General features: G+C 36.2%; 1 protein-coding gene across 1 annotated transcript in view; it reads left to right on the plus strand.

Annotated features, from left to right (window-relative positions):
- The window catches only part of ACSS3 (acyl-CoA synthetase short chain family member 3), a 182,035-nt gene that overhangs the window by 13,713 nt on the left and 144,976 nt on the right, over positions 1-23,346 (plus strand). Inside the window, exon 2 of the mRNA XM_050749257.1 lies at positions 16,798-16,942. Coding sequence (XP_050605214.1) covers positions 16,798-16,942 — 145 coding nt within the window. The remainder of the gene's footprint in view (positions 1-16,797; positions 16,943-23,346) is intronic.

Consider the following 23,346-nt stretch of genomic DNA (forward strand, 5'->3'; position numbering starts at 1 on the left):
CCTTAGCTCATTTACCTCTTCTTAGCTTATTCATTGATCTTTAAGCTATAGTAGAGGATATTTTATAATCCACGGGTTTCCATTTATCAAGACAAATAGGGAAAGTAGAGACATACTTCACCTATGTGGGGGATTGGTTCCAGAACACCACCCACTCCCTGCAGATACCACAATCTGCAGATGCTCAAATCCCTTATATAAAATAGTGTAATATTTGCATATAACCTACGCACATGCTCCTATATACTTTAAAGCATCTTTAGATTACTTGCAATACCTAAAGCAATGTAAGTGCTATGTAAATAACTGGTGTACTGCATTTTTAAAATTTGTATTTTTTAATTATTATATTGTTATTTAAAATTAATTTTTCCCAAATATTTTTGATTCACGGTTGGTTGAACCTGTGCATGTGGAACCTGTGGATATGGAGGGGTGACTCTACCTATATGAGAATGAACTGGAAAGGTTGCCTCTTACGCACATATGAGATTCCAAGGATTTCAGATTAAGAATTGGGTTGATATTATGTTATCAGATTGTCATCTTTTAGTAAATATGTTAAGAAAACTAAAGTCACAGAATGAAAAAGTGATAGCAATCATATAAAAATTTTTGAATTAGAATGCATTTATGTTATTATCATAAATTATGACAAAATTTTAATATATTAGAGTAAAAGCCTATCTTGATCTGTTAAAAGCTTGAATTTTAGAAAAATATAAAACTGATTTTATTATTTTTATTATTATTTAAAAATATTGAGTCTTGACTTCTCAAGATCTACATATGTCTAGCATAAGCATCTTTTTACGTCGCTCAAATATTTCAAGAGCTGTCTGAAAATGTAATTTGTAATTACAGGCTTAGTAGACCTAATTTGATGAAATTTTCTCTTACCTTGGTTTACTTAATTTATAAAAATATTAATTTTCAAATTTATCTTTATTAAAAAAACTTTAATAAGGAGGGTTTTTAAAAAATTAAATAACTAGTTATTTCAAAGACAATATTTGATGGAAGTAGTATAATACCACTCTTAGATCAAAATCTTTTAAATTTTAAAAGATGATTTTACTTTAAGTGTGTATTCCTGTGTATGTGTGTGTTTGTGTGTGTTAAAGTGTTACAGGATACAAAACATATTGGTGCATAATGACAGCATCACCTCTTACCATAGTTATTTAACTTCTTAAAAGCATGAGTTCTTAAGAATTTAAGGAAAGTTAAGTAACTTGCTAATGCTCACTTGCCATGCAGAGATAACAGATCTAGGATGAGAAAACAGACTAACTATGCTTGAGAGTGTATCAGCTTCTCGTTGTGTCATGTTTCCTCCCCAGTTAATCCTATTTTACCCTCATAATACCAGTGTTACAAATTTAAGAACAAGCCGTGTATACATACATATATACATACACACATATGTTTGTTAGCCTTTTATATTTATAAAAGTAGGTTTTCTTTTGTTTTTAGCTCTGGAGTTTATTCATTTGTTAATGCATTTGTTTCTTCTTTATTTTGTTCATTCATCCAATATTTATTGAATGACCTCTCTGGACCAGGCACTATTCCAGGAGCTAGATGAGATTACAGATAGAGTTTTTACTCTGAAAAACAATGCTATACATCAAGCGAGGAAAAAGGGCATTTTGCTTACAGTAAAATAGCATTCATTTTCCTGTTCAATAAAAGAAGAGTAATAACAAGTGATATGGATTATCTAGTTATTATTTTCTGAAAATAAGAGTAATAAAATCCATTTTATTTTACAATCAGTTCTACTCTGAATTGCCTTTGATTGTTGAGGTGTGAAAAACTAGAGCACACAGTGTTCCATTTTGGTGAACAGTGGCCATTTTCTAACTAATGAATCCTTTAATAGATTAAAAAAACACAACTAATTTTAATTTTATCCCTTTGTGTGGCCTCTCATTTTTTGTTAGAGGTGGTAACAAGTAGGAAGGCAAGGGAAAGACAAATCAGAAAAGTGAGAATAAAGGGAGATAATGGGTTTCCTTAGCACCAGCTAGATAATGAACTCTTAGATAATTGAGCAGGCGGCACTGTATTCAAGTTTCAAATTATCAAAATGTTAATGGAAAACGTTTCATCTAGGAATGTGGTTACAGATAGTGGGGTAATTGACAAAGATAAAATAAAGATGTACTTCGTAACATTGTTCTCAGATTATTTTGAGGATAAGGCTAGAAAAAAAGGATAAAAATTTTATGTTTTACTTAGCATTAAAGTTATGTCCAATGGTGTCTAGTTAGTGTAGTTGGATTTATTTTTGTGGCTATGTCTATGTTATGTTTGTGTCTGTGTGTTTAAGATTTTTTTTTGGGTGCAAGGTATAGGTTGGATGCTAGATGGAGATGTAGTGTGATTTAATTATCAAGGGAGAGGTTTTATAAATGCAAGGCCTAGGATTGAGACTTACATTTAAATTACTTTCATTGGCATTTATTTATTCAGAAATAATTCTGAGTCAGATGTGGTGGCTCACGGCTGTAATCCCAGCACTTTGTGAGGCCGAGGTAAGCGGATCATTTGAGGTCAGGAGTTCGAAACCGTACTGACCAACATGGTGAAACCCCATCTCTACTCCAAAAAAGTTAGCCAGGCATGGTGGCTCATGCCTGTTGTCTCAGCTACTCAGGAGGCTGAGGCAGGAGAATCGGTTGAACCTGGGAGGTAGAGATTGCAGTGAGCTGAGATCGCACTGCTGCACACTCCAGCCTGGATGACAAAGCGACATGCTGTCCCCACCGCCACCAAAAAAAAAAAAAAAAAAAAAGAATTCTGATTGAAATGTAGGTTTATGACTTTTTTCCCACTGTAAAAATAGGAATTACTTTAAATTTTAATTAGGTAAATGCAGGAAAGTAAAATATCTTGATATATTAGGCATAGTTCCCGTCAGTGTTTTTTTTTTTTTTTTTTGAAATAATTATAGGCTTACAAGAAGTTGCAAAAATAATGCAAAGAGTTCATTTGTATCCATAACCCAGCTTCCCCCAGTAATAACATCTTATATAACTATAGTACATTATTAAAATCATTGGCATAATGCAATGAACTAAGCTATAGGTCTTATTCAGATTCACCAGTTTTTGCATTTATGTATTTATATTTTTTGTGTAGGTGTCATGCCTTTAAAAAATCAAGAATCTATGTCTGTCGATCTGTTTGACTCCCTGGATCTCTATTTCTGTTCTTAGAGAGAAATAGAGTTGTACTATCCATCCATATTATTTGGCAGCTCATTTTTTTCCCTTGTAAGAAGTGTTTTTTTCCATTTTTCTAATTCATTATTTTTAATGTACACAGAATATTTAACACATTGGGTGAATATATAAGTATTTCTTAATCTTTTCATATTGGCATTAGATGGTTTGTCTTTATTTGCTATTGTAAATAGGCAGATAGACTTTCATCTTTGGGCTTGGCATTCCAAGGATATTTTTTTCCTCTCTCTCTCTCTCTCTCTCTCTCTCTCTCTCTCTCTCTCTCTGTGTGTGTGTGTGTGTGTGTGTGTGTGTGTGTGTCTGTGTGTGTGTTTCTCTTTCCTTCCTTCTGGTGAATTCTTAGCAGATTTCAATGTATGTTATCCAGCCATTCTCCAAAGAAAAAAATAAATAAATATTGTAAGTTCCTACCATCTTTTTCCTTATGAAATATTTGAAGACTAAAGGGAGTAACTTAGAGGACACTCAACACTGAATTTTGTGAAATCTTAGTATTTTGTCACATTTGCTTCAGAGCTTTTTATCATAAGCAGTAAAACATTACAGACACAATTGATGCTCCCTGTGTATCTCTCCCAATTACATGGTATTTACAGAAACAATCTTAGAATAATTTGTAAGTCTCGATGGAAAGGAAAAGTGCTTTTTGGACATTCTAAAATGATTGATTGTATTCCCTCTCTTTAATAAGAGCTAGTATTCAACATCTCCCCATGGACATGAGCTAAGTGTTGAGCAGAATGAGTTAATGAATATGCTCTCTGCCTTCTAGGAGCCTCCACTGTAGAGGAGCATTTCATCAGAACATTGCAGCATGTCATTTTGCGTGAGTTATAAGCTGAAAGAGAAAGAAATGGATAGTTAAGATAAAGATGTAATATGAAAAAATGAAAAAATGTGTGGTCCTAAAGTCCTCAGGTTTAGAGAACATTAATGTCAATCCTTGTCTATTTCTCTCCTCTCTTCCTCCCATTTCTCCTTAAAAAGAGCAGCGTTAACACCATGTCAGCTAGTTGGGGTCCTCCTCCCCTGCATGGTGCTGCTGCTGCTCTTTCTCTTTCTTCTCCTTCTCCTCATTTCCTTCTTTGTTCATCATTTCATTATTGTTATCATCAGGAATACAGGCTTCTGTTTTTTTCCAACAAGTACTAGCTGTCATTAGGGAGAGTACACCCTCCATTCCACTCCCTCTTGGTTCTCTGGATAATTCTGAGGTTTCTTTAAAGTTACCTACTTGTGACCCTGAGGACATCCTGGATTGTGGGTCTGATTTCTAGGAACCTGCTCTTTTTTTTTTTTTTTTTTTTTTTTTTTTTTTTTTTTTTTTTGAGGCGGAGTCTGGCACTCTTGCCCATACTGGAGTGCAGTGGCCCAATCTCGGCTCACTGCAAGCTCCGCCTCCTGGGTTCACGCCATTCTCCTGCCTCAGCCTCCCGAGTAGCTGGGACTACAGGCGCCCGCCACCTCGCCCGGCTAGTTTTTTTGTATTTTTTTTTAGTAGAGACGGGGTTTCACCGTGTTAGCCAGGATGGTCTCGATCTCCTGACCTCGTGATCCGCCCGTCTCGGCCTCCCAAAGTGCTGGGATTACAGGCTTGAGCCACTGCGCCCGGCAGAACCTGCTCTTGTTTGGAGTTTTGTTCTTTACAAGTTCATCATGACATTTCGGAATTGGTTGATTGGGGATCACTGTCCCTAAGTGTTAAGCATGAAAAGGACTGACTGATGAAACGTGCTTTCCTTTAAAAACTGTACTTTTAAGTTTATGTTATTAGCACTGTATTTGAACTTAATATACTTATGCTTTGAAACCAAAATGTTTTTATCTTTTACTTTGACCCTTAATATTAATCTAATTATCATTTTACATTTTCCACTTTTTTAGATTAAACCAAATCCTATGTCCTTTCACTTATTGTTTTTTCCTGCATTTTCCTGTAGAATACAAATAAACAAGATAAAAGGTATCCTTAACTTCTTTGGATTTACTGTCAGGCATGACTCACAACCGGAGAATCTTTAAGATCATTCATTTATGACTTTTCTCTTCATTGACAGTGGATTCAGTTCAGATAACAGGCACTGATTTCCTGAAAGCTTTTCTTTCTGTTCTTTTTCCTGTGGGCTGCATTTCTCACCATTGGCAATTCACCTAGTTTTAATCCGAGGTGATCTGGCAGGGCTAAAGATGCCTACGTTGTCCTTTCATGTCGAGATGGGACAGTCTGGCTAGAGATGGTGTGATGGGGCCAGATTCTGAGTATACCTACTCATGTAGAAAGGATCAGTGGGACTAAGGAATGCCTCTGTCTTTGCATCGGGTTTCTCTGCTGAAATAATTATCTGTGCTATGGAGAGATGTGCTTTCCAAGTACTTTTACAAAAACAATATCCCTAGCGGTAAATTAACATACAGCTATTATTCTGTTCCAAGTAAGCAATTACCCAATTTGGAGAGTTTCCTGGAACAGTCAGTTGATACTTCCCAAGGCCAAGTATCTGTAATTTAGATAGGATATCACTGTGTGAAGAAAGCAAAATGTTGCCCTCTTAAAAATACTTAAAGCCTGCTCTGTTTCTGTGCAACAGTAGTCTTTTGAGTTAGTCATTGTTTTTGCTGAGCACTATTTACCTTATAAGACTCTTTTTATTATTTGTCAGAAGAGAATGTGTCAACAGAGAATTTGTAAGGAGAATGTGTCAGGAGAGTATATTACATTTCACATTTATTCACACTTACAAGCTTTTATTTTTAAATAATCATTGAGCATTTGTTGTGTGCCATTAATGAACTAGCACGTGGTCCCTGCCTACAGAAAGCAGAGAGTCTGGGAGGACACAAAATTACACAAAAAATAACCTGGATACTTAAAAGCCGACATGCACGCATACCATTTTCTTTACCTTCTGTGTTATTATTATACTTTAAGTTCTGGGATACATGCACAGAATGTGCAGGCTTGTTACATAGATATACATGTGCCATGGTGGTTTGCTGCACCCATCAACCAGTCATCTACATTAGGTATTTCTCCTAATGCTCTTCCTCCCCTTGTCCCTCACCCCCTGACAGGCCCCAGTGTGTGATGTTCCCCTCCCTGTGCCCATATATCCTCATTGTTCAACTCCTGCTTTTGAGTGAGAACACGCAGTGTTCGGTTTTCTGTTCCTGTATTAGCTGCTGAGAACGATGGTTTCCAGCTTCATTCATGTCCCTGCAAAGGACATGAACTGATCCTTTTTTATGGCTGCATAGTATTCCATGGTGTATATGTGCCACATTTTCTTTATCCAGTCCATCACTGATGGACATTTGGGTTGGTTCCAAGTCTTTGCTATCGTGAAAAGTGCTGCAGTAAACATATGTGTACATGTGTCTTTATAGTAGAAATTTAAAGTTGTTTAATTTAATTAAACTTTAAAAATCAGTTTCTCTGTTGCATTAGCCAAATGTGACTATTGAGCACTTGCATGATTGCTACTGTGGTGGAGGAACTCAATTTTAAATTTTATTGTGTTTTAGTTAATTTAAATTTAAATTTATTTAGACACATGTGGCTAGTCATTACCCTACTGAGCAGCAGAGACACAGAACATTTCCATTGTCACAGAAATTACTAGACAGGGCTGCTCTAGAGAAGGGAGTGGGAAAGCTTTTCTTTTAAGGACCAGATTGAATATATGTAGTTTTGCAGGCCAGACTAGTTCCATTGCAACCTCTCAGTTCTGCTGTTGTAGACCAAGAACAGCCACAGAGAATACACACAATCAGTTGTGTGTTCCAATAACGTTTTCTTTGCACAAACACATAGTGGACCAGTTTGGCATGTGAGTTGGAGTTTGCTGACCCCAGCCGTAAAACTTTGGTTTCTTTGGTTTTCTTTGCTCTTTTCCTGTTTGCCTCTAAAATTTCCCTTTACAGTATTCCATATTTCTCAAACACCTCCCTGCTTCCATCTTTGTTATCGCAACACACTTCATTGTTTCAAAACACTATAAATGATCACCTTCCACTGGTGTCCTGCTCCTGCCCATTCTACCTGTGGCCGCACAGCTATGCCTTCTTAACTCACCTTAGCCAGTCTGCTCATCTGCTAATGTGTGTGATAGTAGAAATTGTCTGATGGGGTTATTGAAAGGAGCCAATAAAATGTGTATAAAATTATGATCATGGAAGGCATGGAACACTCTCACAGTGATACATTAACACAGAATAGTTGAGCCTCAGAGCCTGACTAACACCTAATACCAGTGTGTCACTCATTGTGTGTGGACCTCAGGTGGGAAACTTGTCTCTACCTCAATTTCCTCATATGTAAAAGAGGATTATTGGATGTCAGAGGTCCTTGAATAACAGCATTTTTTTCAACTTTGTTTTCTTGTAACATTGATGTGGAAAAAAAAAAAAAGACCAATTATTGGGCAGGGCCACTATCTGTGTGTGCTGTTTGCATGTTCTCCCCATGTATGAGTGGGATTATTCAGGGTACTCTGGTTTCCTCCCACATGCTAAAGATGTGCACATAAGGTGAACTGGTATATCTAAATGGTCCCAGTACGAATGAGAGAGAGAGTGTGTGTGTATGTGTGTGTGTGTGAGTGTGTGTGTGTGTGAGTGTGCCCTGCGATAGGATGGTGTCCTGTCTGGGGCTGGTTCCTGCCCTGTGCCCTGAGTTGCTGAGACAGGCTCCGGCCACCCACAACCCTGAGCTGAATAATTCGGTAAATAATGCTCTTAGCTGTTCTTATTTATCTTTCTTAAATGTATGAATAGCTCACATTTATTTCAGTGTTTAATATTAGAAGTGTTTTGGGTCCTTATTTAGAAATTTGATGATGTTTTTGTGACCAGAAATACGCCCTAGGAACTTAACACTTGTTTATATCAATTAGCCTATGGTGAAATTAGTTTCCTTATATATCGTTTTGCTTAAAGTCTCCATTTCCTAAAAGCTATTGATGATGTTAAATGAAGACCTACTGTATTTACCTCACAGAGTCCTTATGAAGATTAAGTGAGTTAATTTGTGTTAAATGCTCATAGCATTGTCTTGATACAGTTCTTTAAAAATTTTTCCCCTGATATTTATAGATGAAAAAAGAAAGGCATAGACATGTTAATTTGTCTGCAGTCATATAAATAACTAGCAAATGATATGGCTAAGATTCGAACTCTAGTCTGTTGGCCTCAAAGGTCAGGCCTTAACACTCTACTACATTCCTTTCAACACCCATCAGCTCCTTACTACATTCCCTAGTTTAGAATTAATCTCTTTCTAATTCTGTGCTTTCGTCATGCTTACTTTGTACCTCTGTCAGGAAATTTGCCACATTTTGCTTCTTATCATAGTTATTGCAAACCAGTCTTCCTTTTGAGAGTAGAGAACATGTTCCCAGTTACAATTTTTCCCCTTCCTTCACAGTCTCTGGTCTAATTAACAGAACATTATTATGAAATGTATTCAGTATAAACACTTTTGAATAGAAAAATTATTATAGTTAATATTTGGGACTCTAATCTGTTGTAGTCTTCTTATGAGATAATGAATTATTTTTTATAAAGATTATATATTCACCTTTTAAAATATATAGATAATCAAATGTAGCCTTCATCTTTGAATTGTTTCCAATATGTTGACTTTGGTTGATTTAACTTTAGAAAAAGAGCCTAGAGTGTTTTGTTTTATTATTTATTTATAAATTGTGATAAAGACCCATGTATATGGGAGGTCATCAAGGAAATAAATTGTAATGTTATTCTAAGAAGGAAGCTTATAAGAGAAAGTAAATATAAACCTGAACTTTTCAGTAATTTAGTAATAAATATATGCAAAGTGCAGAAATCAGTGACTGAGAGCACAGATAAAGTTGCAACATTATGACTACTAAATATGGTTGTGTTGGAGGAAGATTTCAACAGTTATTTCATACAAAGTGCAATATGGCACTTTTTGAGAATTTCATATTATAGGCCACACTGCTAAAAATATATTAAGCTTTGTTCTTGGAATGGGAGAGGATAGTGGAATTGAAAGAAACATCTTAGATTTTACTAATTTAACTTTCTGTAGCTCAGTAACCAAATTTGTAGATTAGAAGCTATCAGTTACTCTCTGAGAAAATGCTATCATTCCCTCTGAAAGAAGACTTTTTTTCAGCATCAGTCTTATTCCCTTTTATAATATTTGAATAGTAAATACATGTTTAAATTAAAACAGTTTAGCTCTCAGAAAAGGGAAAGATGGAAATTGGCAGTGATGAAAAAATTGATGGGAAGAGAAGAATCATGTGAACATTTGCTACAAGCCACTTCTGGCACCCAGAGATCAAGACTGTGGAGGACAGGCTCCCTGCCTCTTAAAACCCCTTCAGACACCCACATACATTCACTGACTTAGCTCCATGTGTGAACCAAACACATTCCTCAGTCTCACATATTTGATAAACAAGGCCACAGTCAAATATAGAATGGGCGAAGTTTATATTTGAAAAGACAGAGAAGACTCAGGGTAGGCTAAGGTGAAGAAGAGATCAAATCAGATTCAAGCAAGATTCTCTCAAAGGGCTGAGTCCAGGCTTTTATGCTGGATGTGAGTTAGCAGGCATTAATGAGCAAAGGGCAAGGACAAATACAAAAGTACCTTTTTTTTTTTTTTTTTTTTGAGATGGGGTCTCGCCATGTTGCCCAGACTGGAGTGCAGTGGCTATTCACAGGTGCGATTATAGGGGAAAATAGAAAATTATGTAAAATAAGAAGTCCAGAAGGAATTTTAAAAGCTATCTTCTTTACAGATGGCTTTGGGGAGGCCCTCAAGCCTGTCTCTGAGAGCTCACATGATGCAGGTGCATCTTTGACTTCTTTACCAGGACATCTAACATTTCTGTAGTGACTATTTATTTACAGGAGCTGAGATTCTTCCCATTTCATTTGCCCTGGAATGTATCCCTCTGCCTCTTAAATTATGAAATATGACAATTTCAAAGTTTATTTGAATTTGCTGAAACTGATAGATCTTAAGAATTTTATATCAGTCAGAATAACCTAAGATATGCTGCAGAAATAAACAACACCCATATCTTCCTAGTACATCATAGCCCAGATATTTCTCGCTCATCTGACAAATTGATCTTGGGTTATTAGGAAGATTTGCCCCAGGCCATCCATCCTCACTCACAGATATAGGCTGACAGTACAGTCAACATGTGGGATGTCATTGGCCTTTGAGGCAGGGAGGCAGGGTGGAGGATGTGTAGTAAGTACCCGCTGGCTTTTGGAGACTACTTTGCTTGCATTCCTTCTCTTGTTAGTCCCTGGGCTACAGAAAGCAACATGGCCATGCCTCATTTCCACTGGGTATGAATGTGAAATCTTACAAACGCCTAGAAGCAAGGCAACCAAAATCATGGTGGACAGCAGGAATGATTGATAGCATCTTTCTCTTTGTGATCGGAAGGTTCTGTGTAGCCATTTATTATTGACTTTTCAGCTGTTTGAGGTTGATTTTGTTGAAAAAATAAAAGGCAGAAGCAAAATTTTTATGGCCCAGATTTTAGTTTCATAAAACTGAGTTTAGATGTTGTTATAAGTGGAAGAAATCCTTCTTTTTACCAGAAGAAAAATTTAAACTTATATTTTTACTTAAATATTTTTATTTAATCATAATTATGCTGACTATTAAGTTGATGAGTCAGTTAAACCAAAAACTAAGCAAGGTAGACCATTAAAATTTGTATTTTTATTTAAAAATATTTAAATCACCCATTCAGTATGTACATACATGCTTAAATAACTCAGAAGTTTTATTACATAAAAATATAGACTATCCCCTTTCTATCACTGCCCTCCAATTTTTCTCTTACCTGGAGTTTACCACTATTATTTTCTTAAGCATGTTTCCATACTGCTTGTGCACTTATATAATGCAAAACATAGATAAACACACAGACAACTTGCTCTGGCTGTGTAAAAAACTAATTTTGGACATTGTTTCATATTGATATATGTATATATCACATATATATTGCATTCCTTTTAATGATGCACAATATGTATTTAAAATGTTAAATACATATTAGATACTGATTTTGAGCCCTCCTAAGTTGCTGAACAAATTTATTTGCTCACCAACACTATACAAGAATGCTGTTTTCTCTTCACTCTCACTATAACTATGTATGATGTTTTTATATCAATCCAGAGGGGCAAATGACATCTTATAATTTTAATGTTAATTTTCTTGACTGTTAATAAGGTTGAGCATCTTTTTTTTACATTTACTGGTCATTTTTATTTTGTTTTCATCAGTGGATATCATGCTGAAATTGTTTCCCTATTGGATTTGTACGTTTCTTCTTATTAATTATACAAACACTTTAAATATTGCAAATATGTCTTTCCCTTGTTAAATATGTCGAAATTATGTTCTCCCCATACCCTGGCTTTATGTTCTCTTCTATTTTATGCACACACACACACACACACACACTCTTGCCTATATATACACACATATATACACACATGTGCTCAACTGAGTGTCAATATATAGGTAGTTGAGTGAAGTACATTTCAGAATCTGAATAAAGATCCTTTTTCACTTGTAAGTTAATGGAGGTTTTGGTTACTAAAATCCTTCTTCCTATGATTGTTTGAGGAAGAAGAGGCAATGAGAGAGGATTTCTAGACTTTCCAGAAGTCATATAGAGCCTTGTTTGTGTTCCACAAGTCTTAAATCTTGTACAGGATCCTCTATGGAGAAAATCCTCCCATCTCAGAAAGTTACACTCTAGGCCCAGAAAAGTTTCTGTGACGTCTGTGCACGTGCATGGGCGCAGGTGAGGGTGTGAGGAACATACGTGGGGGAGGATATGTGTGGCTTAATACTAGTAACCAAAGAAACCAAAATTGAAACTGTTTCACTTTTCAAATTGGAGAAGATTGGCTGTGTACAATGGCTCATGTCTGTAATACCACCACTTTGGGAGGCCGAGGCGGGCAGATCACCAGGTCAAGAGATCGAGACCATACTTGCCAACATGGTGAAACCCCATTTCTACTAAAACAAAAAAATAAAAAATAAATAAATAAATAAAGCTGGGTTTGGTGGTGCACACCTGTAGTCCCAGAAGGCTGAGGCAGGAGAATTGTTTGAACCTGGGAGGCGGAGGTTGCAGTGAGCCGAGATCATGCCACTGCATTCCAGCCTGGCAACAGAGCAAGACTGTATCTCACAAACAAAACAAAACAAAACAAAAACAAACGAACAAAAAAAACTGGAGAAGATTGAGAGTCATCTGCATTGAGAGGAGTTAGATGCTCATGTTAGATTCAGGGAGTACTGATGATAATATAGATTAATTCAGTATTTCCAGAAAGCAATTTGATTATTCAGTTTTAATGTGCATGTGTTTGATTGTAGGAACCTAGCCTGCTAATGTAATTAGAAAGCAGTGTGACCAATATTTGTCTGCAAGAAACATCATCCTAGGATCATTTAAAATAATGACAATGTTGTGAAAGGCAATTAGTAACAACACAGGATTAATTTTATTATTGAACAGCCATTCATTGAATGGAATATTATGGCATAATTACCATAATTTTTGAGAATTCCTCAGGCCCTTGGGAAAAACTTGTATTGCTATCCTCAATACAGAGGCAAACGATTAAACTATATAATAAGTATGTTTGTATATAGAAAGAGTAGAAAATACTCTAAAGTATATTTTTTAGTATTTTTACAGTGAGCATTAGTTACTGTTATAATCTGGGGAGACAAACCATTTAAAACCTGTCCACGAATTTAGAAGGAACAGTGAAGAGTCAGCACATAGAAGGCATTCAATTGACCTTTACTGAAATGATTTGATTTAAAATAAAACAAGAAACTCGTCATAGTAGAATAATCAAATCTTTGAGCTGGGAGGCTTCTTGCAGGTCACTTGGTCTAGTCAGCCACAGTAAACCAGTCTCTAAGCTTAGCCAATTTATACTGGTAGATTCATTACCTGTAACTGCCTCTGGACCATGCTGATTTGCTGTCTCCTGCAGCAGTTCTGCATAATATTGCCTGCAGAGCCTACCCTCATTTGGATCTTAATATTGCCTCCTCCAAAAGGTACTCTTACTTTAAAAAAAAATTGTCTACAGGTAGTTTTAAAAAAGAAAATCCTAGAGTGTTAATATTTTCAATATTAAACTACTCTAAAGTTGCCAACAATTGAAAAAAATTCCAAGTTGAAGTTTTTTGAGTATTGTTTATAGAAGTAGTGTTGTATGTTTAAGGGCTTTCTTCTGTAATCAGACTGCTGTGAGCAAGTTGCTGTCATGAGTTTCCTTGTATGTAAAATGGGATTAATAATAATACCTGCTTCATAGGGAAAGGTTTTTTAAAATTAAATTTGTTAACATATATGACTTGAAGTCTTGGACTAGAGTAAAAGATTGATAAGTGTTATTTAGAGACTTCTGTTTTGAAGACAAGACAGAGAAAATATACTTCCTTCTAAATACAATAAAAAACCTAGGACATTGTATATCAAACACACATAAGAAGACTCTGAAAGGTAGAGAGAAGGTCAACCAGCTAGGAAATTTAGCGATGTGAGGAATGGCATGGCAATGAGTTCCCTGGGTTCTTTTCTTTCTTTCTTTTTGTAACCCACACTGGGTTTTTAAGAAGCTGGCAACCCAGAAGCACCAATAGGAACAGATTTTAAAAAGCCCCAATAAAAGCTTTCTCTCCCTGGCTACAGAACCAAGAAAGGGACAGCATAGCAAGACAGAAAACTTTTAGGTGAGTGCTGTCCTAATCCAGCCAAACACTCCAGAAAAATACTGTGGCCTCAATTTCATCCTTACCAGTAAAGACCTGGTGGAGAGTCTAGACTTCTGCTCTTGCCAGGGCGTACCAAGGTGCCCCAAACATTGACTCCTCCCTTAGTGGGGTCAGATTAGTTTATGTGGGGAGCTGAAACTTTGATTCTGGCTACGGTAAGAAGGTAAGGAGGTCCTCCCACCCAGTCACGTGGGAGGACATGAAGGGTATGGGGGAGCAGTCACAAAGTGCCCTTCTCCTTTCACCTAGGATGGTGTTATAAAAAGCTCTTGGGAGCCTGAATTATTACCGTGATCCATCATTCATGAGCCATCCCCCAGCTGAAGTGGTGTCAAGGAAACCTGGAGATTAATTGGGACTTATACCTGTGCCTGGTAGTAATGAGGTGGCTCCCTGCCCACCAGTACAGTGTCAGAGTAGACCTGGTAAAACAGAAGATTTAAATCAGATTATTATTTTTGTTTATTTTTTAATTTTTATTTTTATAGATTTAGAGGGTACAAGTACAGCTTTGTGACATGCATATATTGCTTATTGGTGGAGTCCGGGCTTTCAGCATAACCATCACCCAAAGAGCGTATGTTAAATCAGATTATTTAATAATCTGCAGAGTCTTGTAATATAAGACCTGAGGTGTCTAGATATGATTTACTCATTATACAAAGATCCAAAAATTATGTGTTATGCAAGAATCAGGAACATTTCACTCCGAATAAGAAAAACAATCAGTGGGTGCCAGCACTTAGATGATACAGAGTTTGGAATTACCTGACAAGTATTTTAAAACAGCCATCATAAAAGTGCTTCAATGAAAAATTATGAACACACTCAAAACAATTTTTTTTACAAAGTTTCCATAAATAAGTAGAAATCGTCAGCAAAGAAGTGAAATATATAAAAAATAACCAAATGGAAATTTTAGGACTTAAAAATACAATAATGAAAATGGAAACTCAGGGATGGGCTCAACAGCAGAATGCAGGTGACAGAGAAAAGAAGCAATGAACTGGAGCAGAGAAAAATATAAAATCATCTATAAGTGAATGAGTGAATATAATGTTGCCAACTATAACACCAGTTTAGACATCTAGACTTGGTTTTCAGGGATGGCTTTCTCCAATTCCTAACCATGTGTCCTGGGTATGATTCTTATCTCTATTCTCTTGACTTTAAAATGGAGAGTAAAAACTTCCCTAGTTACCCTATCTGGGTTCTAAATCCTATGCTTCTTGAAAATTTACTCATATTCTCATTCATTCATTCATCAAACAAATATTGAATGACTAATACATGGCAAGTGCTGTATATATTCTCCTTGTAATCTTAGGATCTAAAAAAGTGTCATATTCTTCTTGTAGTCTTTAAGACTCCAAGAAGAATATGACATTGTCTCTGCATTCAGGTAGATTACAGTGTAATGAAGGAAACATCTGAGTGGAGCAATGTTCTAAGTTAGGCTATGTGATAAGTGCTATGGTGGAGATACGTACACAGGTACACAGGGCTTAAGAACTACTTGGGGAGGGTGGTGGTAAAATGAAGGACAGCCACAGAAGTGGAAGCTGACTGAATTCAAGGAACTGCAAACTTTGTAATCAGTACAGCTGGAGTTGTGAAGTTGGATGAGGGGAAATGAAACAGAGTAGAACAACTGGTTTTGAGTGTCATCTAGAGCAGGGTCCCCAACCCCATGGACTGGGATTACAGGTGTGAGCCACTGTACCTGGCCTCTGTGGCTGTTATTTTTTAATGCTGCCACGGTATCTATAGCTGCTTTTAATCCAAAGCTTCATTTCACACAGGGCTCTTTGAGTGAATACCTGAAAGTGATATTCAGCTATTTAGCAAGAGCTTTTTTGCTTGCTTCAATATATTTTCCTGTTATTTTGCATTGTTACTATATTTGGTAGTCTGACATTGGAAGAAATGGACCATTACCATACTTGTATATTTTATTCTAATTCCCATTTTACTAAAAATGTGGTATATGTAAAGCCTTTTCCTTTGGAAAATGAGTTATAGTTCCTTAAAAAGTTATTCCATGTATCTACATGATTTCTGTGTTTTCAAAGGAAAACATTGATCAATTAAGAAATGAAAAGCACTGAATTGCAAAGGTTTTTAAAAATAAATATTTTATATGCATGTCCCTTCTTTATTCAAATTATGACGCATTTCAAACATGCAGAAAAGAGCTTATATATTCTTTGTGAAATTGAAGACATCACATTTAACTGAAATAAAAAATACATATAGATATTTCAAAGCAGAATAGAATTTTTCAGTAAGTTTTTCTATTTGCAGCAGGTACCAAAACTTCAGTCACACATCTGCCATTTGCCCTTTCATAATCCCCAATGCCTCTGCACTGCACTTACATACAGTTTATTTCATCTATGTATAAAGCCTGATTTTGGTGCTCTATACTCTAGTTTTATCCTAAGCAATAAAATCCACAAAGTTGCCAGCTGTAATTGTGAGGTATGTACTTTTTTTAGTGCACATCAAAATAAATACATGTTTATTAAAATAAAAAAGTACACTGTGTACCATCTTAAATATTTAGTTTACAGCTATCATTACTTGTCATAGAATGCACTAGGAAACGTTGTTTTAAGGCCAGCTCTATCAAACTAGAAATATAATAACTTTGTTAAGTGACAATATATTTTTAAAGCAATCATTCACTTTTACTTTTCAATTATTTTTCAGGTTTGTGGAAGGAATGCTTAACATTTGTTACAATGCCATTGATCGTCATATTGAAAACGGTAAAGGGGATAAGATTGCTATCATCTATGACAGTCCTGTTACAAACACTAAAGCAACCTTTACCTATAAAGAAGTTCTGGAGCAGGTAATATCATAAACTTTATATATATATATATATAGTTATATACATATATAGGAAGTCATATAGAAATTACTTAAATAGCATACATTCTCATTGTAGAGCCTTCAGTTCTCTAATGCATTGAAATATGCTGCCATGTTTTTCTTTTGATACACATTGGAAATGAATACAGGTGTGTTAACTCATGCAGACAGTTTTTATAGCCTTCAATTTATGTTTCACAGTGCTAAATGATGCTCATTTTACAGGGAGAGGATGACAAATCCTGAGAAAATGTGTCAACCTTTCTCTGGTCTTTGCTCTTCATCCACATTACCATCACCTTTGGCTGCTCCCCAGATCTTGTACTATTGAAACAGTCTTCCAACTGCCTTCCCTGTCACCAGGCTCTGCCCATGTTAGATGATCACCAGTGTGTTTTTCCTAAGAAACAACATATTTCTCTACGCCACTTAAAAATCTATTTCTTTAAAAATGCTGTTATTCAGAGAGTAAAATCTAGATTGCTGTGGTGTCTAAGACATTTTGAAATCTGGTCATAGCATTCCTTCTAAGCTTCATTTTCCAAAATTCTTGACAATGCACACAACCCTTTCTTTTGCCCTGGATGTCTTGTTATTCCCTTAGACACTCCTGGGCCTTTGTAGCTCTTTCAACATGTTCATCCCTTTGGCTTATTTGCTCTTTTGAGTTCTTTCCCATCTGTGTAGTTCTTAGGTGGATCATATTAAGTGATGAGTTAGGAGATTTTTCTCTTTTATTAACATTAGGGTAGAAATAGGGCCTCAGAAGTAATTATAAAAAGTATTTGGGAAATACTTTTCCTAAATGGACTATGGGAAAGTTACTCAAATTCTGTGGAATATTTACGAAAAATGATTTAAAGAGAGGTAATGGTGTAAGGCAGATTTCTCAACTTTGGCACTATTGATATTTTGGATCAGATAATATTTTGTTGTGGGTGCTGCCATGTATGTGGCACGATATTTAGCAGCATCCCTGCCTCCACTTAACAGATGCTGATAACACACCCCCACCTCCCCGAGTTGCGATGTCTGCACACATTGCAGCATCCCTGCCTCCACCTAACAGATGCTGATAATACACCCCCACCTCCCCGAGTTGTGATGTCTGCACACATTGCTAATGTCTGCTGAATGGTAAGATTGCCACTGGTTGAGAAACAGAAGTTGAGCAGAGTCTGTCATGCCAGGGTTTGGAGGCATTTGCTTTGACATGAAGGCTTTTAAAATTGCATTCTCTCCTTTTGCTTTTTGAACCCATTTAAGGGTTCCATTCCATTTTTAGAAAGTTTCATCAACTCTCCCTGACTCTTTGAAATTATATTCTTTTTCATCAGCAAGTTCTTATTTTGCCTTGTAAGAAATTTCAAGAAAGGCAACTCAGATTAAATAATCACCTTTCCAGTACTGAGTTGTTGCAAACAAGAGAGAAGAGTTAGACCGATTTGCTTAGACTGGGTGTCAGCCTGGTTGTAGCAACAAATTCCAACCTCAGCTAATTTAAACATTAAAGAAAGACCTTATGAAAAGGGAAGACTGAAGAGCCAGGCTTAGAAAAATAGTAAACCCTAAGGGAGAAAGAGCAGATGTGAGGAGTTAAGAAGAACCCACAAACTGTCCAGTAACTAGGCTCGCTGCCTTGAGTCAATCTTCTAGATTGAAAGACAGAGTAGGAACATCTGTTGTGCTGAACCCCTATTGACTCCAGTGGGGATGGCACCAAGTTCAAGAGGCCAAAGAAGAGACCCAGAGCCCCATACAAGTCATGGGGTTTTACTGGGGCCTTACATACTGGGGAGAGTCCACTGGTGGCAGGCTGGGCAGGAGAACCGCACGACTTGCAAAAAGCATGCAGTTTCTATAGCATCTTCACTTAGCACCATCCCCCTAACAGTCTCTGCCTGGCAACTTCCATTTACCCTAAATCAAAAGGCTTTGATCCCAGACTGGATAGGGCTGACATATTCCTCAGATATAAGGAATGGATATGTGGATTGGCCACTCCTGGATTTGTATTCCCTAGCTCAGCAATCTGAACACATATTCAGGTGTGCCTGTCATACAGGGTCTTTCTCAGGGTATGGTCAAGTCAAGTCATTGCTGTCGAGGCGTCTACCATACAGCACTCACTTGGCCAAACTTAGGTGACTTGCCTAAACAATCAGGCAGTGGGGAAGAAATATCTTGTCCTCTTTTGATTTAATAGTAGGAACTGGGGCCCTCTCTCCCTCTAGGATGCAAACAAGGGGAATTTCAGTCTACTAAGAATGGGGTTCAAATGCTGGGCAGCTCAAGACAGAAAAAAAAAAAAACAAAATAATGCTGCAGATACATCGTTTGGTATTTTTTATTGGTCTGTAACTGAAAACTATATTTTTGGGATTAAGTATACAGATACAGCTCTCACATTGGGGGTGAGTTAGAAAGGCACTCTGTTACCAAATGAGCTTGTTATTCTTATGAGGTTGCTTTCTATTGTAAGAGATAATGTCGATTTCCTGAAAACCTATTATAATCTATGTTTTGTTTTAGGATTGCATTTTCAGCTTAGAAGAGGTTTAGTCTATGATTAAAAATTGTGCCTGTGATTCTGGCATATTGCTGCACTCTCATGAAAACACTGGCAAATTCTTATTGGTATACAAATGTATACCAAAATGTAAGTTTACTTACATATTGTAAAAATATTACCTATATCCACATATTGAATTTGATACATAATCAAACATCAGAGTCAAGGAAAAAGCTTTAGAGAAACCTAAAATAAGAAGAGATGTTGCCATTCTCATTTTCCATTGTTGGTTTTCAATTAATTAATTACATAAGTGTATATGACAATTATACACATATGTTTTGCTTAGAAGCTTTCCTGCTAACTCATTTTTCAAACCCTTTCTGTGTTTGTGCTGGTTCCCTGGTTTCAGTTTAGCCTGATATCAAAGTAGCTGAAAGGACTGTTTCTCTCACCTGCTGACAGCTCTGATTCCCCAGGCTTTTCTTCTCTAAAGTACTAAAGGAAGAACTGTTAGGAAAGAGAGAAGCATTGTGTGCTACTTTGATTACTTGCTTCTGATTCCCTGTGGCCTTTATTTTGTTAAGTAGAGAAGACAGAGAAAGAAAAGATTTAATGGATAATTCCATTGAGAACAAACAAAAAGAAGTGCCTTTGTACGTTACTTGTTTTAATCTCCCATGTTTCATTTCTACTGGAAGTTTCTGGCTAGATAATACTTGATTAAATTAGTTTGTATTTCTTATTTAATTAATGAGCCAACAAGACAGGCTACTTTGTCTTGGTAACATGAAAGATCTGAAAATTTTACAGAATGATCGAGAAGCAGAAGTTTTCCAAAACTATCATTTTTTCTATACATCTGAAAATACTTAAAATAATCCTTTATTAAGGTCTTTGTACAGAGATTTGGACCTAGTTTAAGATCCATCATTCATTCAACAAATATTTGTTTTGTATGCCAAACCCTGATAGGAATAAGCGATACAAAGTAAATGAACCCATTTCTTATTGTCAAGGAGATAAGAAAACATGTAAACAAGCAATTTCAATATAACCAAATAAGGATCATAATAGGGGTTAATGTTATATTCTGTAGGAACACATGTGAAGGCAGTCAACTCAGTCAGAGGTAAATAGAGTCTAGGGAGATTTCTGGAAGAGTTAATGCCTAAAGTTATCCCGATTGCCTACCCTCCACTTGAAATAATTTTTCCTCTACATATCTTATAGTCCATGTTACCTGAATGTTATGTTCTCAGTGAGATGTTTTCTGAGCACACGAAATACAAATGTTCCTTTCCACACCACTTCATAAATTCATTTTTTCACTTTCTTTCTTTCTTTCTTTTTTTTTTTTGAGACAGAGTCTCACTCTGTAGCCCAGGCTGAAGGGCAGTGGCCGGATCTCAGCTCACTGCAAGCTCCGCCTCCCGGGTTTACGCCATTCTCCTGCCTCAGCCTCCCGAGTAGCTGGGACTACAGGCGCCCACCACCTCGCCCGGCTAGTTTTTTGCATTTTTTAGTAGAGACGGGGTTTCACCGTGTTAGCCAGGATGATCTCGATCTGCTGACCTCGTGATTCGCCCGTCTTGGCCTCCCAAAGTGCTGGGATTACAGGCTTGAGCCACCGCGCCCGGTCTTCACTTTGTTTTTAATTTAGTATTTATTATTCAGTATCATTCCTTACATTTTATTATTCTGTCTTTTTTAGTGTCATTTTCTCTTCTAGAGTGTAAGTTCCATGAGGGCAGTGACTTTGTATTTGTTTGCAGAACGGTGCCTTGCATGTAGTGAATAGTTGTTGAATGATGAATGAGTCAATGAAAGAATAAATGAATGAAATACTTCTTGAAATTTCTAAATGACTCTAGCTTCTTTTACTGTAGGAATGTCTTAGATTTAAATTGTATCAGTAATGGAATTGGATTATCTTTCCAAGTAAACTCCAATTCTATCTGTGAAGGATTTTAATTTATTTACATTCAGCTTGGTAGTTCAAGATGAATATATCCTCCTTGGATTTCCCATACTTATAACTCAGAAGATCTGCATTCTAGAAGACATGTATATTTTTATTGTATCCTGGCTCTTGTTAGCTTTTGCCAAGTTAGTCATTATATTAAGCCTCAGTGAAATAAAAGGTATGTGTGAGAGTGTATTTATATGTGTATATATTTCTTATATATATACTTCTAGTCATTTTAAAGTATCCTTATATTTATTTTCACCATCACTAATTTTATTTTGAATTTACTTCTGTGTGTGGCAAGTGTGCTCTGTTTTTTTTTTTTTATTTCAACAATTGTGTATTTTTATGTATTTATTCACTAAATAAGAACGTGACCCCTGAAGGGCATTTGAGCAATTTTCATGAATACATGTATACTGGGAAAATTGATAAAACCAATTGTGTGTTTAATTTTCCTGATTTAATTCAAACAGCAAATGCCTATTATCTTAACTAAAGGTAATTTTTTGAAACATAATTATGGCAGTAGTTGTAATTATAAAGGTCAAATAATTTAGAGGAGAAAAGTATTCTGAAATCAAGGACCATGTCCCATGAGAATTCTTCCTTCCAACCCCTGCCCTGTAGGATATTTTCTTCAAAGTATGTATTCCATCTACCCAGACATATGTCAGAGTAAGATAATCTGACATTGTTTCATCTGTCATATCAGTATTTCCTTAAGCAAATACTTCAGACACAAAATCCAGGACTTGCAGAAATTCAGCCCTGTCAGTGGTTGTCTTTGTTCAGGGGAAAAGATGCAGTGGCGTGTATTATCTGTTTCCTTTCCTTAAATTTCCTAAATAAACAATAAAAACTTCATTTGTATTATAGTCAGTGCCACTAAAAAGTGTGTCTCTGTAAGTTAAATTACCTTTTCCATGCTTGGTAAATAGGGGAATGATGCTAGTATGAGGTAGAAGTTATAGTTGTTCATGCGTTTCTTTTCCTGGCATGCAATTTTTGAACTTTTATTGATATATAATATATATTCAGATAGGAGGACAGATCACAAGAATAAATTTTGTTAGATTTTCACAAACAAAATAATTCCATGTAAGCAGGCAAGGAAACAGAATATTTCCAGGCCCCCAGAAGCCCATGTTATACCTCTGTTTAGTCATTTCTTACTCAGCCCCTACATGATTGCTATTCAGACATCTAAAGGTTTACCTGCTTTTGAGCTTTATACAAATTGAGTAATACCATGTACTCTTTAAAGTCTGGATTTTTTTCACTCAACTTTCTGTTGATGAGTTTCACTCATTTCATTGCAAGAGGTTGTAGTTTGCTTATTTGGGTAATGTCTGGTTTGGGGTTATTACAAATAATGTTGCTATAAATATGTTTGTACACAAATTTTGTTGACAATATTTATGCATTTTATTGGGGATGAGCTTAGGAATGAGATGAATCGTTCATAGGGTATTCCCACGTTGGACATTAGTAGATAGTGCCAAACAATTTTCCAGAGTAGTTGCACTAATTTATATTCCTATCTGCAGTTTATGAGAATGTCAGCTGTAAACACTTAGTGTTGACAATTCCAGATCTTTCTAATTTTGCCCTTTCTAGTGAATGCATAGTGGTATTGCATTGTGATTTATTTATTTTTTTCCCTAATAACAAATAAAGTTGAACTTCTTATCCGGTGCCTGATGGTCATTTGTCTTTTATTTTGTTTTATTTTATGTTTGCAGAGATGGTATCTCGCTATATCCCAGGCTGGTCTCAAACTCCTGGGCTCAAGCAATCCTCCCATCTCAGCCTCCCAAAGTGTTAGAATTATAGGTGTGAGCCACTACACCTGACTAAATGCTGATACTGTTCTCTGAAGTGCCATTAATATCTTTTGTCC

This window comes from Macaca thibetana, chromosome 11, assembly GCF_024542745.1.
Source record: "Macaca thibetana thibetana isolate TM-01 chromosome 11, ASM2454274v1, whole genome shotgun sequence".
Classification (NCBI taxonomy): Eukaryota; Metazoa; Chordata; class Mammalia; order Primates; family Cercopithecidae; genus Macaca; species Macaca thibetana.